Source organism: Mobula birostris, chromosome 26 (genome assembly GCF_030028105.1).
Source record: "Mobula birostris isolate sMobBir1 chromosome 26, sMobBir1.hap1, whole genome shotgun sequence".
NCBI classification, from domain to species: Eukaryota; Metazoa; Chordata; class Chondrichthyes; order Myliobatiformes; family Myliobatidae; genus Mobula; species Mobula birostris.
Genome location: NC_092395.1, coordinates 47,345,499 through 47,371,410, shown reverse-complemented (window position 1 = coordinate 47,371,410; position 25,912 = coordinate 47,345,499). Strand labels below are relative to the sequence as shown.

General features: G+C 44.3%; 1 protein-coding gene across 1 annotated transcript in view; it reads right to left on the bottom strand.

Annotated features, from left to right (window-relative positions):
* Positions 1–853: 853 nt before the first annotated feature.
* Positions 854–25,912, bottom strand: part of LOC140187960 (phospholipid phosphatase-related protein type 3-like) — a 104,769-nt gene continuing 79,710 nt past the window's right edge. The window contains exons 6-8 of the mRNA XM_072243821.1: positions 12,398–12,455; positions 11,708–11,881; positions 854–4,547 (exon numbers count right to left, since the gene is read on the bottom strand). Of these exons, the coding sequence (XP_072099922.1) occupies positions 3,255–4,547; positions 11,708–11,881; positions 12,398–12,455 (1,525 nt within the window). The 3' untranslated portion in view covers positions 854–3,254. The remainder of the gene's footprint in view (positions 4,548–11,707; positions 11,882–12,397; positions 12,456–25,912) is intronic.

The following is a 25,912-nucleotide window of genomic DNA, read 5'->3' as shown; positions in this document are numbered from 1 at the left end:
TGGTTTTAGTCACTGGGGTTACATATAGTAAGGAAATATTGTAGGCCTGTGTGTGGAAGAAATAAAGGGGAAATTATGTATATTATAAATAAAGAGGTTAATGAAACATTACAAGCCATATCACTATTTACTGTGATCATAAATTATATTCAAGCCTCTATTGAGGAGAATTTGGATTTTTTTGTCAACACCGTCAAACCACGTGTCACTGCCGCCAGACAGAAAACCTGACGGTGTTGACAAACACACACTTTTTTACATGACATGCATGAGTTGTATACAGGAGCCATCTTGTTTTACCTCTGTTGCTGGCTGCCTCTGGCCTCTACTTAAAATGCATAAATTTATGTCATCATTTAAAATGATTCTTTCTATACAAAAGAGACAGTGTTGACACATCATGGTTGTGACAGGTACTGGGATATCATGTAATCATATAATTTATAAAATTAAAAACAAACATTTGAAAAAATGTTGCATTTGTGCAAAAGACCCCCAGATGATCAACCCTGATTATTTTAAATAAGAAAATGTTATTCATTTTCAATGGAATTAGCACTTTTCTTAGTGGGACAAGTTTTCGCCAAAGCCTCAAGAATCAGTGCTGTGGTAACAAATTTTATTTCGAAATAAATTTTACTTTGAACTTCGTCAAATGGAATGTGTTAGGGAACTTAATTAGGCGAATACAGTTATGGAAAAAATCTAGTCATCATTAAAGGCGGCGCATAAAAATTGGGAATGCTGTTAGAAATGAGCCACTCAGAAACAGAATCTTATTTAATCCACTCAGCTCTTTTCTTAAAATGACATTTATTGAATTCACAAGTAATTTTAAAGTTTGTTTCTGTTCAAGTGACACCTTCCAGGTACAAAATACTTCAGAACAGCAGGAGCTACCATTAAAATCACCAGCATAGCACAACAGTTAGCTTCACAAAACCAAGTGCATTATTCCTCACAGTTAATAACAAAGTTACTCTATGAACAGTAATCATTCAGACAAGCACGGACAGAAGAGCTTTTTGGAGCCAGCCTCCAATATGTCAGTAAACATTTATTTACACAAGCAAATAATTAAACACAGGGTTTCCAGGAGTGTGCCTGTGTTCAGCTTTTCATTTACTATCTCAGCTTCCCAACATCACCGAGTTAGATGTAACCTTTTGTTGTCATTCTTTTATGCCAGTGCGGGACCATCGGCACCCACTAAATATGCCACTGACCCCTCACTCCTTTGTCTATCCAAGTATCTTATTTTGGCCAATAATCTTACTACTCTTTCAGTTGTCCTTGTCTGTCACTCAAACTCAACCTCCTTCCCCTTCCTTGTCTGCACATCCATCCCTCCCATGATGTAGTGGCTGCATAAGTCTACTAGCGGTCCGACAATCACCTCTCTGCTTCAGGTAAGCTGGCTCTACCAATTAATGATGAAAAATAAAACTGACCAGTCATCCTGCTGAAAACAGCAGGCTACTAGCTCCAGAGTAAATACTGAGCAAACATTCTTTGCAGCTTTTGGAATAAGCCAGTGACATTCATAAAAATGGTTCTCAGCAGGTTTCAAATCCTGAAAAACTCCCTATCATCAGGAAGTTATTTAATCTCCAAATGGTTAATTTGAAAGTGCAAAGCAGCCACTGCAGACCTGAAGGTAAAAACAGCTGACTTGCTCGCTTGATCTGATTTCCTCCTGACTGAATCCTCATTTTCCACTCCATTCAACCTTCAGCAAAAGGAGGATACATTTAGCTTGAGGGGCTGTATAGCCTCTCTAGTTTCAGTGTGTTTGTGTGCGCGTGTGTGTGGGAGGGTGGGGGGAGTGGTGAGCTGACACCAGGGTAAACTGGGCAGTGTGACGTGCACATTCAGTGGACTGGACAGATTAGCGAGTGGCTGAAAACTTGTTCGACTGAATCACACATGTGAGAACCTCACAGTGATGGCCTTGGAGTGAATTTTTCCATCCGGGACTGCTAAAATAGCAGGAGCAAAGTTAATTTATAATGTACAAATGAGATTAACACCACAGACAGCAGCAGTTGTCATCCACATCCCAGATGGTGTGGGTATTCATGTAGACTTCAATAGTTAATGTATTGCATTACAATATATTGCTTTCATTTCAAACTGGACAATACCTGTCCTACATTAAAATCTAATAATCTGTTTTCCAGTAGAACTGTCTTAGAGGTTTCATCTTCATCTATATTATAGTGATCACATTTAGATTCATTCATAATTATTCTAACATAAACAGAAAATAGCTGGACATGCTCTGAGTTGGGCAACTTCAGGGATGAATGAATTATTACAATAGATTATCTTTTTCCAAAATTTGCAATAACCAAAACAATTCATTCTGCTTTTCTCTGTGAATGCAACCTGACTTGCTGGGATCTATCCCATGCTAGTTTTAGTCAATACTTTCAGCACCTGCAGGGTTTTACTTTAGTTGTTCTGGAGTTCCAGGTTGACGTTTTGTGGAGCAAGGAAGGTGAATACCATTTTGCTTGCAAACTTACTATCAGTGACATCGTCAATCAAAAGACTTCAGCACTAAAGTGCTTATGCATTGGAACCATCGGCAAGTTTACACCAAATCTTTTGTTGTAAAGGGCTGGCGATGGTTTGGCACAGATGTACTAGATCTTCACCTCCACATGCATTCTGCAAAGTGCTGTGCTTGGCACAGAATGCTGACCAATATATCAGTAAGCTGCGATAAAACAAAGTACACTATCAGCATCACCTACAGATCACAAATTTCATCTCTTATTTCCTCAGCCATTACTAATTTAAATCTGCAACTTCAATGCTGGGCAAAAAAAAAATCCAAGAGCCTTAAACTCTGATAAGAAAACAAGTATCATGCGAGTTTAAACAATCAATAGTATCAAGGCCCTCTTAAGTCAGTAATTAGCTGTGGACCAGTTCTTGAGTCATGAAAGGTGCTATTAAATACAATTCTTTCTAAATAATGTCTAGCCAATATCTCCAGAGGCTGGGTTATTTAATGCTGGTCTCCAGTTTTCAGGATGTCCTTTGTTCAAAGGGGAAGTTTCAAAATGCAGAGAAATCAGCTTTGAAGTAAGTTTATGACTTAACCTCTGGAGGGTTCTGATAGCAGAAAATCTTAGGCAACTGTTCCTGTTAGATTCAATGTGGGAACAAACGCACTGCATAGATAACCAATTCAGAACAGTTTGATACGGCAGTGAGTGGCTTCAGAACAAGAGCTGACACTCCATCTAGTCTTTGAATCTCCTGCTGGCATGAAGTTTCTTCAAGTAAGCTTCTTGGTCACCATCAGTGCTGCACTCCCGTTCCCCCAGATACACCGTGTTGGGCTTTCTCCTGAGGGTTGAGTCCCGGCTAGAGCCAATGGTCAGTGTGTCCGAATTGGTTTCACTCCTCTCAGCTCCAGTGACGTTAATGGTGGCAACGCTGCAGAAGTGTGTATCCTCCTGTTCGAGGTCACTGGCAGAAGAACCCGGAGAGTTGCCATTAGTTTTGGCCGACCTATAGCTCCTGTAGTCCCGGTTTAGGTCATTGAGTTCATAAGCCTCATGGACGTCCATGCTGCCCTGCGGGGACTTCCACTCCCAGGGTCCCACGCCATTCCCAGAGGAAACATGCACGACAGGGTGGGAACCGTGGGCATCCACTGTGACGATGCTGGAAGAGTCACGGTCTGAGGGAGACTTATAGTGAGAGGACTCGGAGCTACTGGAGCCCTCAGAGTGCTTCGGCGTGACGGTGATCATGCCCTGTTGCTTCGACATGGCAATCACCTGCATGATGCGGGGCTGGTTGTTAGGTCGCGGCACACCTCCCTTCTCCGCCATGAGCATCCACTTGGCCCGTGCCGAGTTACTCTTGGGGGAGGTGCTGGTGTTCCCTTGGGTCTCCTCAGGGATGTGGACCAGCTGGGAGGTCCCAGGCCGCGATTGGATGAGGACACGGGCACCGCCACCTCTCTCCGAGTTTCTGGCCTGAACCATGGGATAGAGCGACGAGGGGGCGGGCTCGTCTTGGTCAAAGCCCACACCCCTCAGCTCCAGAGCCGTCCTCATCTGAGGCTGTGACTGGCTGATAGCGGGGTCATGATCCAGTGACATGGCATCGACTGACTTCTGCTTCCACTGGGAGATCAGCTGCTTGGACCGAGAGGCATCCATTGAGACATGGATGGTCATGTGACGGCGGGCAGCTTCGTCCAGGTTTGGGGTGTTGACACGGGGTAGGGTGTTGCTGAAGGTCACCATGTTCTCCTTGCCCATCGGGCTGCGTGGTGCTAGCAGCTCCACATCAACACTTGCCCGTTTCAAGCTGTTCAGGGAATTCTTCTCCCTTTGGGCCAACTGCTGTTGCAATCCATCGAGCCGGGGCTGTGGGTTGAGCTCGTCTGTGCTGAGGGATTTGCTCTGCTGGTAGACTGAGTCATGGTGGAGGTGTGTCAGGGGTCTGAGCCCACTCTTAGGGGATGGTCTGCTGGGAGACGTATCCTCTGATGCCTTGAAGTTCCCGACTGCATGAAACCCCTGTCAGAGTAAAATAAGGAACAGCAATTTCCACTAGTCACAATCGAGTGTGATAATTCAGAGTCGATTCAAGCTTTAAAACTGCTCTGCCCGTGACATGAAGTAACTGCAGAGGATTGTGGACACAGCTCAGCACATCATGGAAACCAGCTTTCCTTTTATAGACTCTGTTTATGAAGTAGCCAGTGTAATCAAAGGCCCCACCCACCCTCGACATTGTCTCTTCTCCTTTCTCCCATCTGGCAGGAGATACCCGCACTACCAGGTTCAGGTACAGCTTTTATCCCACTGGTGTAAAGCTACGATGGGTTCTTGACTTCACAATCTAGCTCGTTATTGCCTTGTACCTGATTGTTTACCTGCACTGCACATTCAGTGTAACTGTACTACTTTATTCTGCAACCTCTTACTGTTTCCCCTTGTCCTGTCTCAATGTACTGTTGCAATGAACATAGAACATAGAATAGTACAGCACAGTACAGGCCCTTCAGCCCACAATGTTGTGCCGACCCTCAAACCCTGCCTCCCATATAACCCCCCACCTTAAATTCCTCCATATACCTGTCTGTATGGATGGCAGTTTTGTTTACAGATTCCCCTGTATCTTAGTTCTTCAAACCTTTGACTTGTAGTTCCCAACACAAAGATGGCCTGACATTGCGTCTGTTACCCAGCCAGGTTACTGGCCGCAAATGGTCAGCACACCTCAGGAAGCTTCTATCACCAATGGGCAAAGGAGTTAAACTGATATTCTTTGGAGTTTAGAAGAATAAAGATCTTACAGGGGCTTAACAGGGTTGATGTGGAGGTGTTTTCATAAGTGATAGAATCTCATTTAGGGAGATATAGTTTTAACATTTTGGGCAGAGATTTAAAACTGAAATTCCTCATAACTTCTCATTGAGGGTGGTGATCACTAGAATTCTCCACTCCAATAGGTTGTGGAGGCCAGATCATTGCGAAAGCAGCCAACATAATCAAGAGCTCTTCCCACCCGAGTCATTGCTTCGTCTCCACCAGGCAGAAGATGCACAAGCTCGAAAGCAGACACCACCGGGCTCAAGGACAGCTTATATCCTGCTGGTACATGACTCCAAAAAGAACTCTTCTGTGACAAAAATGAACCCTTGCTCTCTCAATCTACATCACTGGCTCTTACAGCTTACCGCCTGTCTGCGCTAGATATTTTCTGACACTGTAACACTCTATGCTGCATTCTGTTATTGCTTTTCCCGTTCTACTACCTCAATGCAAAGGGAACGATCTGTCTAGAAGACATGCAAAGCAACATTTTTCACTGCATCTTAGTACATGTGACAATAATAGTACATCTTAAATAATAGCATCTTAGTACATGTGAATGATCACTTAAAGGGGAAATAGAGACACGTTTGGAAGAATTGAGGCCTTTGGCAGATGGACATAGTAGAGAGGATGAGGTCCAATTCAGCATCAACATATAGAATGGTGGGGGCAGGTTTAAGGGGCCAAATGACCTATTCCTGCCCCTATTTTCTTATAATCGTACATTCCCATCTTGATTTGCCACCCCTATCAATGAGTCCTTCTAACAGTGTCTTGGAACTATTCCTTTAGGTCGACTAAAGAGTTAAATTATTGCTGTCTTTGCAAAATCTCTCGCGTGCACAATGTCAAGCAGGTGAAACAATCAAGGCGGGAAGGGATTCAATAGGGCAGAAAAAAAAGAGAGATTATTTCTGCCACTGGGTAAGTTAGGAGACATAATATTGAAGTTAAAGCAAGAGATTCTGTGGAACGAAACAGGGGTTTGTGCATTTGGTCAAAAGCTGGTAGGGATGTGGTAACTTTCTCCAGGAGGCTGACTCCTCTGGATTGGAACTTCTAGGTTTTTGTTGAAGTATGTTTGAGTGACGTGGAGCCTAGGCAGTTAAATGGAATTAAAATACAGAGCAGCAGTGATCTAAATGAGTATCAGAGTAGTCTCTGGGGCTAAACAGCTTCTAACTATTTGATCGCTGTGAAGGTTTCTTTTTGAGAGCATCACAGAGCATGTTCTTCTCATTTTGATCTGCAATTCCTTTTCAAAAATGAAACTGTTCTCACTTATAAGGTGCCAGATAGTTTTTATGATTCCACTGATGTTTACAGTAGTGAGAGAACAATGGTTTGGATGTCAAGTTATTATATTTATAGCTGTCAGGAGATCACTCACTCTTTCTCCAGTTCCTTCTGAAAAACACAGATGAAGACTTGCTTCAGTAAGCAGTGCATTGTTGAAACATTTGCTCAGCTATAATTATCCTGGAATGTTCACCACTTGTCACATTTGGATGTGTAATTAATACCCGTGGCCAGCACCGTGGTGAAGTGTTTCCCATGGGAACAGCTAGCTGACAGACATGTACTGTACGCAGCCAGGAATTAGTTCATTCCATAGCATTGCTTCACAGTGTACCCAAGGAAGGTGCAGCCTTTGTCAGGCTGGCTCATAATTGGACCGAGCCCTGCTAGCTACGCTTCATTTAAGAGAGACTAGGAGCCTGATCGGCACTGCTGTCAGAAACAGCCACGGTAGCAGACATTTCTCTGACAGTCTGAGTTGTCCTGGAGGAGATGGGACCATGAGTCAACTGCAAGTTTCAACCGATGCTCACCATCCAGCCCATGCCACCTTCCCGCAGATGGTGTCAGCCTGGAGTCCCACACCAGCAGGTTCAGAAACAGCTACTTCCCTTCTGCCATTCTGTTGTTGTACCAACCCACAACCTTAATCACTACCTCAGTATAACGACATTATGATCACTTTGCACTAAAATGGATTTTGTGGTACTGTTCAATTGTGTTCTTTCTTGTAAAAATGATGTATAATTTATTTTAATTGGTTTTCCTTGTGTATCTGATCCCATGTACCTGTGATATTGCTGCAAGTTTCACATTGCATCTGTGTATACTTGTCCTTATGCATGTGGCATTAAACTCACAACTCGAGTCCCAGCCGACATTTGACCTGATCCAAGATTTCATGGTGTATTTCCCATCATCCCATTGTGCAGCTCAGCAAACCTCCTGCACCAGCATTCCGGTTATAAAATAGAATATAGACCAGTGCAACACAGGAACAGGACCTTCAGTTTAAATTATTCTATTTGCCTGCACAAGATCTATATCCCTTCATTCCCCGTCTGTCTAAAACCCTATTAAACACTGCAAGACTCATTCTCATTTTCTTTAAAGTAACTCCCTTCAGCCTTAAGACCATATAACTTCCTGTAACTCTAGCATGCTTTACAACCTCTTGTAACCCTACAGCCCCCATCTGCACAACTCTGCATTTATCCCCCTTCATCCACATAACCTCCTACTACTTGGCTCTTCACATCATCTCCTCCAGCCTTATAACCCTCTGTGTAACTTCCCAGACTCACAGTTGTCTACCAAATCACCTCCAGAATTATAAGCCTCCATATACTCTCTTCCAGCCATACCGTCTTCCCTGACAGTTTAGCCAGAGCTCCAGGCAACTTTGCCCAGTTACAACCCTCCAGTCTTGTTCTCTGCATGTCCACCTACACATGTAATCTCCTTCAGTCCTGCAATCCTACATGTAACCTCTCCCAGACCTAAAGCCTGTATTCAACCACCAGCCGCGATCTTCTCCAGCCCTACAATCCCTGCATCCCCTACATTCACCATTCCACCTGTGGAACATTTCCCAGTTTTGTCTCTCCCCAATGGCCATATCCTCAGCTGCTTTACACTATCAAGGAGGTGATACAGGAGCCCAAAGACTCATACTCAGCATTTAAAGAACAGCTTCTTCCCCTCCGCAATCAGATTTCTGAACAGTCTATGAACACTACCTCATTATTATCTTTATCACTGTTCATTTATTCTTGTAATTTGTGCCTTGCAATGTACTGCTGCCATAAAACAACAAAATTCTTGAAAAGTGTCAGCGATATAAAGCTGATTGTGACTGGCCAATAGCTCTGAAATTTTCATCAGCTTTTTCTTTCTCTCCATTTCATTCCTTCCTCCTTCAGGAAGCTCCCTCATCACTACAATCACGCTATGTAGCTTGATGTGAATGCTTATTCATGCTCCTTTTCACTGTGACCCTTACACAGACATTTGACTAGGCTCTGTAAGTGTCAGTCATTGGTGACTGATTATCTGGAGATACAAAGCTGAGAAGTTACGCTGACCCTGAGCATGTTCCATTGGTTCGCAGTCTGGCTAAATGAATGGTGCAGAACATGATAGATGAAACGATCTGGAAAAATGTGAAGTTACCTTTGTCACAGAGAAAAGAGAAAGGCTGGGCTTAAATGTTGAGAGATTGAAAGATTATGTGGTGCAGAGGGACATACTTGTATGTCTTTGTTCAGCTAGCAGTTGGGAAGGCAAATTAGCTTTTATTGTAGGAAGATCTGAGTATGAGGTTAGAGCTATCTTGTACCAATTATGCAGGGACTTGTCTAGACCAGGACTGACCTCTCTACCACAGCGAGGATATACCTGCAATAGGAAAAGTGCAGTGAAGTTCAGCAGGTGGATTGTTTTAGACTCCCCTATCATGGGACAAAGATTTTGTCCTTCCACCTTTCCTATGCCCATCATGATTTTATATACCTCCATGAAGATCACCTCTCGGCCTCCAGTTGTCTAAGCCCTCCAGTCCCAGTAACATCCTCAGGAATCTTTGCTGCATTCTTTCCACCCTAATAAAATCCTCTCTATAGATGCGCGATCAGAAAGGCGCACAATGTATCCTGTTACTTTAAAACTAAGCATAAGTAAGGGAGGAATTTCATAAATATCAAAATGCATCTTTGAGCAGTCTGACATTACCTCATCAGGATCATTTACAGAACAAAACGGGAGGATTTTGAATTGGAGTCTTTCATTCATGGGGCTGAGCATCTGATTTTGCTGGCAAGGACTCTGGTAATGTTTTTTGTTAGTGTTCGGTGTCCAGTTAATGAGATTCTATCTTGGGGCGTCCCAATGGATGTCTGCTGTGCATTCTGCAGAATGAGCAACTGTCTCATAAATAAAACAACTGATCAGCCAGAATGGAATTAAGGTGCACTTAGGAAAAATATTTCCATGCACATCGATAAAATAAGAACCAATTCTCAGGCCTGTAAGTATACCCAAAGGGTGGTGAATCTGTGGAATTCATTGTCACTGACGGCTGCAGATACCAAATCATTAGGTATATTTAAAACAGAGGTTGATTGTTTCTTGATTAATGAGAGTGTCCAAGATTACGGGAAGAAGGCAGGAGAATGGAGTTGAAAGGGAATAATAAATTAGCTGTGATCAAATTGCAGAGCAGACTCGATGGGCTGAATGGCATAATTCCGATCCTATGGCTCTGGGTCTAAATGGTTTTAGTACTGACTCCTGAAGCAACATGTCGCTCCCAAGTTTCTGACTGTCATGTTAAATGACATTGCCTCTCAACTGATCTTTGGCCAATCATGTGTGATGTTGCTCAGTGATAGAACTTTTCCAGGTTCAGAACGACCGATTCAAGTGTTCTTCACAGACACAGGCACCCGATCTAGATAAGCTCTTCAGGGAAGAAGTCGTGCAGGTGCTCTGCGTCAGATGAGGTATGAAGCTGCCCTCTCGGGAATCTTAAAGCTCCCATCTCATGGTTGGTAAGCACAAGAACTGCTTGAGGGCAACTTCACTACCTAGTGTTGGTCTGAGATGACAGGGAGAACTCACTGCCATTCATTCTGAAACCGAGTCATTTATCTTGCTGTCAACTGGGACATCTTCCTGTGCTTGGGAAATACCTTTCGCTATCTGTGATGAAAGTCGGAGTTGAAAGGCGGAGCAGTGATGATGGTGTTAAACGGCAACTCCTTTACTTGCATCTTTGGAAACAGCTCTCTTTCCATCTTTGACATCTTTTTTCCTTTTCAAGGTTCTTTTGAAGACCCTGACCTGGAGTTACACTCTGACCTCGGCTCTTCGTGGGAATGGGACCCACTCTCAGGGCCTCATGACCGGTCACTTTTTGGTATCCCAAGGACACGGCCTGGAAGAACAGCTTGACTTCAGGGTGCCTGATCGCCATGGCTCTGGAGACGGGCTGATTCAATGACGGTAACCCTGACTGAGGCATCGTGGGAGAACATGGAACATCGGGCAGCAGGATAGCTACCGTGGGCTGTGTATTCAGAGACCCGAGCTCTTTGGGCACAGAGCTCGGAAAAAGCGGTGCAACAGACTTTTAACATCATGAATAAGCGAGTTGTTTGTTATGTCTGCCCTCTCACTGTGAAACGGGGATACCTCGTTTTCCCTTATTAGGAAGAGAGAGAGCCTGTGGTATGTTGAATTACTGGGTGAACTAGTAGTCTTCAGGGTACTGCAAATCTGTGTCTTTATTGATGCTTTGCTGCACACTTGAGTGCTCAGTGGGGGGCACCGATGCTTTTTTGCTGGTTGGGGAAGGGGGGGGTCATTGCCTTGATGCTGCTTGTGGGTGGGAGGGGGAGCTGGGGAGGAGCTTTGGGGCACTCCTCTGTTTCTCCGGATGTTTGTGAAGAAAAAGAATCTCAGGATGTATATTGTATATATTTCTCTGACATTAAATGTACCTACTGAAACCTATTGAAGTTAAAGTTGAGTTTATTGTCACATGCACACACGTGCAGAGGTGCAATGAAAAACCCTCCTGCGGGAGCATCACAGGCAGATAACATTAGATATACAAGTCACAAGAGAAACAAACAATCATAGTGTTGCTATATGGAGGTAGTGACGAGGTTGTGCAGGCTGGTCTAAGAACCAAGTAGTTAAAGGGATGTTCTTGAACCTGGGACGAAAAGGGTTGAATTATAGTAACACACACAAAATCAAGTCAGGCAGCATCTAAGGAGGGAAATAAACAGTTAATGTTTGGGCCAAGTCCTGATGACGGGTCTCAGCCTGAAACATCAAATGCTTATTCTCCTCCATAGCTGCTGCATTACTTGCTGAGTTCGTCCAACGTTTTGTGTGTGCTGCCCTAGATTTTCAGAATCTGCAGAATCTCTTGTTTATGAATTAAAACAACTACTTTTCCCCCAGGGGTCCTTGGGGGGCATGTTGACAAGAACATGAGAGACCGAGAGGACATTCATCCCCTTGTTGTTGACTCCCTTACCACCACTCACCAGGTATGCAGCAATCCCGGCCCCAATGATAAAGCCCACATACACATCCAGCGGGTGGCTTCTGTACTGAGTGATCTGAGTCAGGCCACAGATTCCTGCACCAATTGCAAAGGCGAATACCAGAACTGGCTTCAGTAGCTTGGTGCAGTCAGATATTGTGGAGTTAAAGTACATCTGAAAGAAAAGCATGGGAGATATCAATATCCTATTCAATCAGATCACGCTAATCCATAGCTCAGTTTTAATCCCCTCAATCCCTCCAGAAATATATCCCTCTCATTCTCCAATGCTCCAGTGCATCCTGGGGAGAGAATTCCAGATTATAGCCACATATTGCATAAGAAATTGCTTCCTGATTTATGTCCCCAGTAAATCCACATTAACTTTATGACACATCATACTTGATTTCCCAACCAAGAACACTTCATATACACTATAAAAATCCTTTTAAATATGTTTATGAGATCATCATTCAAGTCCAAATCACAAAGGAAACGAGGCAGCTCTGCTCAATCTATCTCTAGGACTGCTGAGGGAGTGTTGTGATCTAGCACAATGGGAGCCATTTGAGACATTTGGAAGGAACATATAACAGGATTGTCACATTCCACAGAGTTTATTGTTATGTTTGCACTGCAGATCTCCTGATGCCCAGTGAAAGAGTCGCTGTTAAAGAGCGGAGAGACTCACCGAGATGTACACCGCTGCAAAGGCAGAGATTGTGGCGTGTTGGGAAGGAAAGCTCTTCCTGTGGAGAAGAAGAGTGAAGAGTTAAGCTAAAGAGAACCCCATCTTGAGCAGTGATCATAGTCATACTTTATTGATCCCGGGGGAAATTGGTTTTCGTTACGGTTGCTCCATAAATAATAAATAGTAATAGAACCATAAATAGTTAAATAGTAATATGTAAATTATGCCAGTGAATTATGAAATAAGTCCAGGACCAGCCTATTGGCTCAGGATGTCTGACCCTCCAAGGGAGGAGTTGTAAAGTTTGATGGCCACAGGCAGGAATGACTTCCTATGACGCTCAGTGCTGCATCTCGGTGGTGTGACAAAAGACCAAGTTATCAGAAGATTGATGCAGATAAGACAGACAAAGGGAGAAACATTCCAAATGCTAATATGAGAGACGAGAGAGTTTAATGAAAAGAGACACAGTTCCGAGTATTGTCAGACCAGTTGCTTTGAACCTGAACTGTTTGAAGTTTGATGGACAGGCGATACACCAGCAGGGGGATAAAAGGTACAGGTTCGCTAAGGCAAAGCACACACCACGGCACCACGAGATAACAAGACTCTGGAAGTGCATTGTGCCCACACAAGTTGGTGGAAGTTTTGGAGGTCTGGTCGCGGGACCGACCATAGACGCACAGGGTGGAAAGGTACGATCGGCGGGAACCTGGTGTGTGTGTGTCCACCCTTGCCTGGGTGCCGGGTTCACCGCAGAAGAACGATCGTATCCGGAACGGAAGGGTCACAGTCGGTGACCTCAGAAGACATTACAAAGGGCTCGCCCGAAAGCTAACTGCGAGGAATATCAAAGGTCTGTTGAATCCGATTTGAATATCATCATTCGCTCTCTCTCTCTCTCTCTCTCCCCAACAGCACAACAGCGATTACTGCGAACTGAACTAAACTGAACTGAACTCCACGTCACTTGAGACTGATCATTTTTCCCCCAGAATGCGATAGAGCTTGATTGATCCTATTATCCTAGTTCAGTGTACATGTGTGTTTATTCATTGCTAACCTGTTGCATTTATATCCTTACTATTAGAGTACTGCGTTACTTATTTCTTTAATAAAACTTCCTTAGTTCCAGTAATCCAGACTCCAACTAAATGGTCCATTTCTGCTGGTTTGGCAACCCAGTTACGGGGTACGTAACGTAAGTGGGGTTCTCGTCCGCGATTTTGAACGCTAAATTTGGGACGGGGTAAATTGATTGGGTTAAAATTCCCGAAAGAAAGAAAAGGCAAACAGCAGAAATGGAGATTGAGGAATTTCTAAAGGCGCCGACCTTGGAGGCATTAGAGGATGCCAGGAAAGCGGAATTGGCAGCTGTGGCCAAACGGTTGAATCTTGTTAAGGGGAAGTCGACAATGAGGAGAGAGGAGATGCACGGAGCTATCACAGAGCATTATGTGTCTAAAGGTGTGTTTCCCCAAAGGAAACTGGAGGTGATATCTATTGGAAAACCTGGTGGAGATGCAGTACAGGTGCAGATTGAAAAATTGAGACTCCAGCACGAGTTCCGTAAAGGCAGCTAGAACACGAAGAGAAACAGTTAGAATGGCGAGAGAGAGAGAGGCAGTTGGAGCGAGAAGAGAGGCAGTTGGAGAAACAGAGGGAAAGGGAACTTGAGCTGGAGAGGTTAAAGATGACGGCAGCGCAGGGGCCCATGCTGAACCGAGGTGGAGGGTTCAGGGCGACCCAGGAGGTTAGGCTGGTTCCCCCATTTGACTAGACCGATGTTGATCGGTACTTTCTCCATTTTGAAAAAGTTGCTGCAAGTCAGGACTGGCTGAAGGATAAGCGGGCTGTTTTGCTTCAGAGTGTACTTAAAGGAAAAGCCCAACAAGCTTACTCGGCTTTGTCCGCAGAAGATGCCCAGAGGTATGAGGTGGTGAAAAAGGCCATACTCAGGATTTATGAGTTGGTCCCGGAGGCATACCGGCAGAGGTTCCGGAATGTGAGGAAGCAGTGGGGCTGCATGTATTTAGAGTTTGCCCGTGAGCTGCAGACATATTGTGAGCGTTGGTGCGCCTCGAAAGGGGTCAATGGGGATTATGACAAACTGCTACAGCTGATCCTGATTGAGCAGTTTAAAGGTTGTGTCCCTGAAGGTATGAGACCCTACCTAGATGAGAAAGAGGCAGCCACGTTAGCCGCAACTGCTAAGTTAGCGGATGAGTACGCGTTGACACATAAAACGAAGTTTACCCCGAGTAAAGGCTACCAGAAGGGTAGTCAGGACGGCGGGGAGAGTCCGCCAGAAAAGTCAGAAAGTAAGCCGGGCACTAGTGAGAAGGATAAGGTAGACCGGGAGCAGTTTGGTAGGAAGTCTCCTGGGGTTGTATGCTATAATTGTGGGAAAGTCGGACACTTTGCGTCCAGGTGCTTTGCCCCAAAGAAGGAGATGGGAAAAGGGAAAAAGACGGTTCTGACTGGCTGTACTGAGCTGGTAAGCAAACCGCTAGGAGAGAAGAGGTCTGATAAAGTTCAGAAAGGGCGCGAGAAGTTTATCTCGGCCGGATTGGTGTCGGTGAAGGAGGGGTTAAACCCAGTTCCAGTACGGATCTGGAGAGACACGGGAGCTTGTCAGTCATTGATATTAAAGAGTGTGTTAGATTTTAGTTCAGAGACCCAGACTGGGGAGTTCAGGGTCATAAAAGGCATTGGGAAAGGGACTGAAGCAGTACCTTTGCACTAGATACACCTAAAAAGCGACTTGGTCTCTGGACCGGTCACGATCGGGGTGAGGCCCGAACCACCAATGAAAGACGTGGAGGTCTTACTCAGTAATGACCTCGCCGGCGGAGAGGTGTACGCAGCAGTAAGATTGACAAGCCAGCCTGCCAGGATTGAGGCCCCGCCCATGGACTCACAGGTTTATCCCTTTTGCGCAGTGACTCGGGGCATGTCTAGAAAGGCTGCTGAAGTAAATATAGTTTTGGCTGAGACGTTTTTACCAGCCTTGTATCAGAAGGGGTTAGAAAGTGAGGAGCAGTGTAGTGAAACGGAAATTAAGTTAGATTTATCATTAGCCAGGAAGGAATTTGTACAGGCACAGGAGCGAGACGAGGAGCTGATGGTTTCGGCGGAGACAGCTCTCTCCGAAGAAGAATTAAAAAAGGGAGCCAGTGGGCTATTGTGTGGAAGAGGGAGTACTAAGGAAGAAATGGGGACAAAGTACCGTGCCCGCAGATGAGGAATGGGGGGTGGTGCCAAAAATTTATGGGGATGAGATTCTTAACCTGGCCCACAAGATACCCCTCGGTGGACATTTTGGGGGGAGGAAAACAGTCGGCGGAATCATGAAAGAGTTTTACTGGCCACACAGGAGGAAGGATGTTATTGACTATTGTAGACGTGAGCTAACACAGTTACAGGCTTTTGATATGCTAACAGCTTGCCACGATAGACGAACAGACCTAGTCGGTGTTATCACGAAAATTAATGAGGCTAGTGTGCCACCTGATAAGGAGAAAACCCATTTTGAAAAGATAAGTATGGTGCCGACCAGATGGGAGAAGCCTATTGTTTTGGCCAGCTTTGCTGATAAGGTCTCTCCCTTAATCCCCGAACAAAGTGACCCTTTACGAGAGCTAATTAAACGGCACGCACACAGATGTCCGAATGTCCCGAGGCGATGCAAAGAGCCGGGACATGGTGCTGTTGTCACATCAGGTCAGCCTAGTGAGCAACACCCCTATAGGGTGATTAATTCAGTGACAAACGGGCTAAAGAACACAGAAGTGTATATTGGCAATGTAGTGGTCTGGAGTGACACGTAGGAGGAGCACAGTGTGGCACTGGTTAAATGGCTGTTTGAAGCCAGCCTGACAGTGAACCTCGCAAAAAGTGAATTCGGCCACGCGAAGGTCACTTATCTGGGATTTGTGGTAGGACAGGGGAAGCTGGCTCCGATGCAGGCTAAGGTACGGGCTATCTCTGAAGTCCCCACCCCGACAGACAAGAGAGCCCTGAGAAGGTTCTTGGAAATGATGGAGTACTGTCGGAAGTTTTGCAAAAAAAAACTTTGCGGATATTACTCACCCTCTTACTAAGCCCTTGCCAAAGAATGCTAAGTTGGTGCGGGACGACCCTTGTTATCTGTGTCTGGGACGAAAACCACTGAGGAGTTACACTGATCACAACTCATTAGTGTTTTTGGCCACTATGAAGTTTGCTAAGTTGGAGCCTGGTCTTAGAGGATTATTAAAATAACACATATAAAAGGAACGGAAAATGTGATTGCTGACTGTCTGTCAAGGGTTGACAACGTAAAGTTCTCTGTATTAGCCAAAGAGCTGATGAACATGTATAATTGTGTGTATCCTTTGATGGGTGGGGTGTGACAAAAGACCAAGTTATCAGAGGACACAGTTCCGAGTATTGTTTAGACCGGTTGCTTTGAACCTGAACTGTTTGAAATTTGATGGACAGGCGATACCCCAGCAGGGGGATAAAAGGAACAGATTCGCTAAGGCAAAGCACACACCACGACACCACGAGATAACGAGACCCTGGAGGTGCGTTGTGCCCCCCCCCCCCACAAGTTGGTGGAAGTTTTGGAGGTCTGGTCGCGGGACCGACCATAGACGCACAGGGTGGAAAGGTACGATCGGCGGGAACCTGGTGTGTGTGTCCGCCCTTGCCTGGGTGCTGGGTTCACCGCAGAAGAACGATCGTATCCAGAACGGAGGGGTCACAGTCGGTGACCTCAGAAGACATTATAAAGGGCTCGCCCGAAAGCTAACTACGAAGAATATCAAAGGTCTGTTTGAATCCGATTTGAATATCATCATTTGCTCTCTCTCTCTCTCTCTCTCCCCCCAACAGCACAACAGCGATTACTGCGAACTGAACTAAACTGAACTGAACTCCGCGTCACTTGAAACTGATTATTTACCCCTAGACTGCGATAGAGCTTGATTGATCCTATTATCCTAGTTCTGTGTACATGTGTGTTTTATCATTGCTAACCTGTTGCATTTATATCCTTACTATTAGAGTACTGTGTTACTTATTTCTTTAATAAAACTTTCTTAGTTCCAGTAATCCAGACTCCAACTAAATGGTCCATTTCTGCTGGTTTGGCAACCCAGTTACGGGGTACGTAACAGTGGAATGAGTCTCTGGCTGAATGTACTCCTGTGCCGACCCAGTACATTATGTAGTGGATGGGAGACATTGACCAAGATGGCATGCAACTTAGACAGCATCCTCTTTTCAGACACCAACGTGAGAGAGTCCAGTTCCACCCCCACAACATCACTGGCCTTACGAATGAGTTTGTTGATTCTGTTGGTGTCTGCCACCCTCAGCCTGCTGCCCCAGCACACAACAGCAAACATGATCGCACTGGCCACCACAGACTCGTAGAACATCCTCAGCATCGTCTGGCAGATGTTAAAGGACCTCAGATCTCTAATCAGTTCTACCCATTGCCATTGTACTCTTCACTGTGTGTTCCCCCACTATAAAAAGGAGGCTCCACCAGCAGTAACTCCATGCCAGCGCAGTTGAAGCCAGCCAATATGTTGGTCATTATGAGCTGCAACATGGAATCTTGACATTTGCAATGGAGTTTGATTTCAGGGTAATTTCAACATTTTTTTCCACGTTCAAAATATTATAACTGTGGAGACCCCTGGAGCTTGGCATTCAACTAAAATATTTGGTCCCACAATGGAACAACTTATGATTCCAGTCGGGAACACAGGAAAGGGAGTTAGCTGTTCAACAAGGCCAGGAAACTGCTTCACCTTTACAGTCAACGCTTACTTCAGTTGCTTCTCCATGGTGACCTCATGTCTCAGACCTTGGGCTCAGATTTTGGTTTTGAAATTGACCCCACAGTGTCTAGATCCCTACCACGAGCAATGAGATATGAGAAATTATGGCATACACTACATGGTGTGTTAAAAGAGAGCAGGGAAACAGAACATCCTTTTCACAGAGGCTCGAGATACTAACAGATGAATTACCACAACATGGGGGCAGGCTTATTAAAAGACTGATCTACTCTGTCAGAGCCTCAGTCTTGCTGGAACGTATGAAAATTTTCACTATTACATTGGCTCAAAGAACACTTAATGGAGAATCATTTCTCTTTAAAAAAGCAAGTCTCTTTCTCTGAGAACAAGAATAACTTGTGAGACTAGCTGGCAAAGTACATGGCAATTAAGCTGTTGGCTGGTGTCTACGCATGCAGTTCATGGTCTTTGCTCTGATGTGAACCTGGGTCTCAATGCCAAGTGAGAGGGCAGCAGATTTTAGGGTAAATCAGGTTGATGGAGATAGGAAGAAGGTGTGAGAACAGTCAGGAGAACATTGAAATAGACTGGCCTGGAGGTGACATGGCATTGCTGAGACCTTCAGACAGATCTGCCATGAGGTGGAGGCAAAGGGAAGTGGAAGTGTGGAGGTTGGAGGAGAACCATGATCACTGGGTTACACTAGTCCCATAGATCATACTGTAAGGAATTCACACCCAACTTGAACTTCTTCAGTTAGTTAGGACTGCCATGTTAGTTGGGTAACCCCTCATACACTAGATTCAACTTATTCTGCTTCCATCCCTTCACTAGACCTTCCCAGAGACTGGTGATCATATACTTGTCACCTAGATGAAGTTCCAACACCATCAACTAGACTCCACACTTCCACTTCCCTTTGCCTCCACCTCATGGCAGATCTGTCTGAAGGTCTCAGCAATGCCATGTCACCTCCAGGCCAGTCTATTTCAATGTTCTCCGGACCGTTCTCACACCTTCTTCCTACCTCCATCAACCTGATTTACCCTAAAATCTGCTGCCCTCTCAACTCGTACCAACTTCCACTCACCCTTTATCTCTGCACCAGCTTTTGGTTGAACTGCATCTCAATTCCAAGTTCTCATCCCTGTATTCGATTGCCTTACGGTCTCATCCTTTGCAGATCTTTGTAACCTCCTTCAACCATACTGAGATGTGATGGGATGTGACTGCAAAGATTTTCCCTTGTATTGAAGTATCACTGAGTGAGGTGTCAGTTGAGATCTCTCCTACAGCAGCTGAGTGCAACTATATCTAGGACAAAAGTACAAGCAAAAGTGCTGATACAGGTGGCAGACTGGGACGGTGGGGCTTTGGCAGAAGCCTGTGCAGGAGAGGGAAGGGTGGAGCAATGCTCAGAGAAGATGTGGTGTGGATCACAGACATGTCGGTGTTGCTAAGGGCGGCCATAGGTCTCGATGCACTGGGATCCTGAATAGTTTTGGAAAGAAAATTATATATATGCCTGTAAATTCCACACTGATATCCTTCTGTCCACAAGCTAAATTGCTAGCCCACACAGTGATGAACAGGTAATCCAGAGAACTGAGCTCAGACCTAGCTACCGCAGATTGATGTGAACAAAAAGTTGTCATAAAATCCCAACTGGCCCCTTAGGAAGCAAACATGTTGGTGTCTGGTCAAGTCTGTGTGATTCCACGCTGACACAAAACCTGATGCCTGTTATCGTTCATCTGAACGAGGTAGGGACGTCAAACAGTTAGCCTGCTAACAAAATAAAATGCTCACCACCAAATGAATGGTCTGTTTTAGTGTAAAAGGACATGAAAAGCTCTTTGCAGTTTAATTTCTCTGTGCAGTTGCTGCTGTTACTTTCACTGTGTCTTTCATAGCGTCGTCTGTCCTATTGCAATGTCTGATCAAACACCCCATTGCTTGAAGATAGAACACAAATGACATTCTATTACAAGCAGGAAGTATTGATTGGATGACACAATTAATATAGGGACATACCGGTTGTGTAATATTCATAAAAATCTATTGAAATAAATAATAGAATTAGCTGTTTCAAGGGATAGAACATAACACTGTACAGGCTCTTCCACCCACAGTGTTGTGCTGACCTTTTAATCTACTCCAAGCTCAATCTAACCCTCCCACCTAACATTCCACATAAAATACTGGAGGAACTCAGCAGGCCAGGCAGCATCTATGGAAAAAAGCCGAAATGTCGACAGGGCTTCTTTCCATGGACGCTGCCTGGCCTGCTGAGTTCCTCCAGCACTTGATGTGTGTTGCTCGGATTTCCGGCATCTGCAGATTTTCTCTTGTTTGTTACATAGCCCTCCATTTTCCTTTCATCCATGTGTCTAAGAGTCACTTAAACGTCTCTAATATATCTGCCTCTACCACCACCTCCAGCAGTGCAACCTATGCGCTTACCACTAAAAACCTACCTGACATCCCCCCGTGCTTTTCTCCAGTCACTATAAAATTATGCCCTCTTGTGATCCTGAGGAAAGCTCTCTCTAACACCACACCCCTCCCCACCAATAATTTCTTCTAAACATATTAAAATTATGCTCTCTTGTATCAGCCACTTCCACCATGGTAATATGGAGTATATCTTCTTCCGGGACCAGGGACTTTGTTATCCTAACATTTTCCATAAATTCCAGCACGTTAGCTCCATGCTGACCTCACATTCACCAATATCCCTCTCATTGGTCAATACAGAGACTAAGTATGCATTAAGAACCTCCTCTGATTCTAGGCACATGAATGATGTCCCTGAATGATCCTACCCTCACTCTAGTCATCCTCATGTTCTTCGCATACTGTATGTGTACGATGCCTTGGGGATTTCCTTAATCCTACTTGCCAAGGCCTTCACATGTCCGCTTCTAGCTTTCCTAAGACCCTTCTTAGCTTCTGGCTCCCTCATAACTCTTGAGAGCCCTACCGGATCCTTGCTTCCTAAACTTTAAGTATGCCTGCATCTTCCTATTGCCTAGATGCCCCACTTTTCTTGTCAACCATGGCTCCTTCACCCTACCTTCCTTCCTCTGCCTCAAATGGGACAAACCCGTCCAGAACCCCAAGCAGGTGTTCCCTAAACAATCTCCGTATTTTTGATTTAAATTTCTTCATGTACATCTGTTCCCAATTTGTTTTAACTTGTTCATCAATTGAGAAGCTTGGCATTGGCAGTTAATGCGACTATAGTCACTAATGAGGAATAGTGACATGCATAGAGACATTAGAATTTATATTAGTCTTTAGTCAAGGGAAGAGTAGGGGGTAAAGAGGGTTGTTTATCTGAATGCATGCAGCAAGCATAACATAAGAGATGAATTAATGGTACAAATAGAAATAAATATGAAGAGACTCTCTTGGGGCGCTAGATGGCATCTTGGCTTTGCTCCGTTCACTTTTTAATCTTTTTACCACCCTTTTACTATCTATATCAAAGTGTTTATAACACTTCTATATGCTTGAATTTTGGTTTTTAATCAATGGAGATGAGTACTAGAGGAAAAAAGGCATTAGCTGAAGGCAAGGAAGCCGGTAATGGAAATGGAAAGAAAGAAGGTGTTATTGAACAGCCTAAACAGTCTCAACAACAAACAACAGGAATTCTGCAGATGCTGGAAATTCAAGCAACACACATCAAAGTTGCTGGTGAACGCAGCAGGCCAGGCAGCATCTCTAGGAAGAGGTACAGTCGACGTTTCAGGCCGAGACCCTTCGTCAGGACTAACTGAAGGAAGAGCTGGTAAGAGATTTGAAAAGTGGGAGGGGGAGGGGAGATCCAAAATGATAGGAGAAGACAGGAGAGGGAGGGATGGAGCCAAGAGCTGGACAGGTGATAGGAAAAAGGGATATGAGAGGATCATGGGACAGGAGGCCCAGGGAGAAGGAAAAGGGAGAGGGGGGAAAAAACCCAGAGGATGGGCAAGGGGTATAGTCAAAGTGACAGAGGGAGAAAAAGGAGAGAGAGAGAAAGAATGTGTGTATATAAATAAATAACTGATGGGGTACGAGGGGGAAGTGGGGCATTAGTGGAAGTTAGAGAATTCAGTGTTCATGCCATCAGGTTGGAGGCTACCCAGACGGAATATAAGGTGTTGTTCCTCCAACCTGAGTGTGGCTTCATCTTTACAGTAGAGGAGGCCTTCCTCCACCATCAACTCTAGTCTCAAACGCATCTCCCCCATTTCACGCACATCTGTTCTCACTCCATCCTCCTGTCACTCCACTAGGAATAACGTTCCCCTGGTCCTCACCCACTACCCCACCAGCCTCCGAGACCAACATATTATTCTCCGTAACTTCTGTCACCTCCAATGGGATCCCACCACTAAGCACATCTTTCCCTCCCCCCCCCCCGCTTTCCGCAGGGATCGCTCCCTAAGCGACTCCCTTGCCCATTCGTCCCCCCCATCCCTCCCCACTGATCTCCCTCCTGGCACTTATCCTTGTAAGCGGAACAAGTGCTCCACATGCCCTTACACTTCCTCCCTTACCACCATTCAGGGCCCCAAACAGTCCTTCCAGGTGAGGCAACACTTCACCTGTGAGTCGGCTGGGGTGATATACTGCGTCCAGTTCTCCCGATGTGGCCTTCTATATATTGGCGAGATCTGACGCAGACTGGGAGATCGTTTTGCTGAACACCTACGCTCTGTCCGTCAGAGAAAGCAGGATCTCCCAGTGGCCGCACATTTTAATTCCACATCCCATTCCCGTTCTGATATGTCTATGCACGGCCTCCTCTACTGTAAAGATGAAGCCACACTCAGGTTGGAGGAACAACACCTTATATTCTGTCTGGGTAGCCTCCAACCTGATGGCATGTACATTGACTTCTCTAACTTCCGCTAATGCCCACCTCCCCCTCGTACCCCATCCGTTATTTATTTATATACACACATTCTTTTTCTCTCTCTCCTTTTTCTCCCCCTGTCCTTCTGACTATACCCCTTGCCCCTCCTCTGGGGTTTTTCCCCCCGCCCCCTTTTCCTTCTCCCTGGGCCTCCTGTCCCATGATTCTCTTATATCCCTTTTGCCAATCACCTGTCCAGTTCTTGGCTCCATCCCTCCCTATCTTGTCTTCTCCTATCATTTTGGATCTCCCCCTCCCCCTCCCACTTTCAAATCTCTTACTAGCTCTTCCTTCAGTTAGTCCTGACGAAGGGTCTCGGCCCAAAACGTTGACTGTACCTCTTCCTAGAGATGCTGCCTGGCCTGCTACGTTCACCAGCAACTTTGATGTGTGTTGCCTAAACAGTCTCAACTTACTTTGGAGGCTATCTTGAAGCTCCTGGATGATAAATTCGATAAAAGATTTACTACTTTGGAAGTATTGTTAAAGGAGATTGGCAGTACTTAAGCAGGAGAGTGAAAAACAATAACGACTAATTTCCGAACTCATAAGCTGGGAGACAGAGATCTAGTTGGAGAATTTTCTCCCATTTCTCTATGGGTAAAGATACCTGAAGTTCTCTTTCCATTCATTTTTAATTTTATCAGACATACCCAAACGTATTTTCGTAATTAAATCATAAACAATTGCTATTAAACTCTTCTCAGTAGTTTTTCTGAATATAAATTAAATTTATATAAAAGTGAGTTATTTCCCAGTAATAATTACTCGGATCAATATCACCAAGTACCTTTTAGTATTGCTAAAAATTACTTCTCTTGGTATCAAAATTACTAAAAGTTTTAAGGACTTATATAAATATAATTTTCTCCCATTAATTGATTACACCCAACAAATGCTTTCTAAATGGTCACCTATGACATTATCATTAATAGGTCGAATTAATGCTATTAAAATGATAGTTCTACCAAAATTCTTATATACATTTCAGGTAGTTCCTACCTTTGTTCCTAAAACGTTTCTTGATAGAATAGATTCTATAATCTTATCTTATATTTGGAATAATAAAAATCCTAGATTGAGTAAACCTTTATTATAGAAATTAAAAAAGGATGGTGGTATGGCTTTGCCAAATTTTAGAATGTATTATTGGGCAATTAATATTTGATATATTACTTTTTGGATTCATTACTCAGACATATATGTATGTCCATAGTTGGATTTGGAGGGAAACTCGGTGAAGGGGTTCTCTTTGGCCTCTTTACTGGGAGCTCCTCTTCCCTTTTTGTTTTCTAAGATTAGTAGACAAAAGTTTAATCCTATTATTAAACATTGTGACGAAAGTACACATAGACTAAGATATTGACTGTCCTGTGCTATCACCAGTGGGACCAACAGTTGATCTGCCACCTGTCTTCAGGAGAGAGAGATAAGTAAAGACAATGGAGCAGCATTTGGAAATGTTAATGAAGAGACGGGAGAGCTTAACGGAAGGAGACAGCGGTCTGGGAATTGTCAAGACCGGCTCCTCTTTGAACCCTGAACTGTTTGAAGTTTGATGGACAGGCGATACCCCAGCAGGGGGATAAAAAGGGACAGGTTCGCTAAGGCAACACACACGACACCACGAGGTAACGAGACCCTGGAAGTGGTGCACCTCCCACAAGTCGGTGGGAGTTTTGGAGGGCTGACCACGGGACCAAGTCATAGACGCACAGGGTGGAAAGGTACGATCGGCGGGAACCTGGTGTGTGTCCGCCCTTGCCTGGGTGCCAGGTTCACCGCAGAGAAACGATCGTATCTGGAAACAGAGGGGTCACAGTCGGTGACCTCAGAAGACATTACAAAGGGCTCGCCCGAAAGCTGACTGTGAAGAATATCGAGGGTCTGTGTGGAAGCCGTCTGAATATTCATTCGTTTTGCTCTCTCTCTCCTTCCCCCTACCGTCCATCGCCACGGCAGTGATTACTGTGAACTGAACTGAACTCAATTGAACTGAACTTTGCGTCACTTTGAAACTGGTCATTTACCCCTAGACGATGATAGAGCTTGATTGATCCTGTTATCCTAATTCTGTGTACATGTATGTTTATCATTGCTGAACTGTTGCATTTATTACCCTTTTGATTAGAGTACTGTGTTGCTTGTTTCTTTAATAAAACTTTCTTAGTTCCAGTAATCCAGACTCCAACTGAGTGATCCATTTCTGCTGGTTTGGCAACCCAGTTACGGGGTACGTAACAACATACTTTAAGAATTTGGTTTCAGTTTTGTACATTTTTTGAGTTAAATAATTTTGTTCTTTCTAGTAATATCCATTTTAATTATTTTTTTAAAACTATCAATTTTGGATAAGACCTTTTTAATTTGGAAAACCAGGGGAATAACAACTTTTTCAGATTTGTTTTTATGGGACTGTTTATTGTCTTTTTCTCAGTTAGTGGATAAATATGGTTTACCTAATGTATATTTCTTTAGAAATTTACAAATTAGGAATTTTTTACGTGGTTTGCTGCCAAATTACTCTTCTGCTTATACACCTAATATGACAGATGCTCTTTTTCAGCTTAAATCACTTCAAAAAGGGTTGATAGCTATAATTTACAAACAGATATTGAATTTACGAATGATATCTAATGATAAAATTAAACGTACTTGGGAATTGGAAGTTCAAGGGTCATTTTCAGATAATTAGTGGAGTAAAATTCTTCATTTGGTTAATAACTCATCTATTTGTGCCCATCTTTCATTGATACAGTTCAAGGTAGTGCATCAGGCCCATATGTCAAAGGATAAACTAGCGCGTATCTTTTC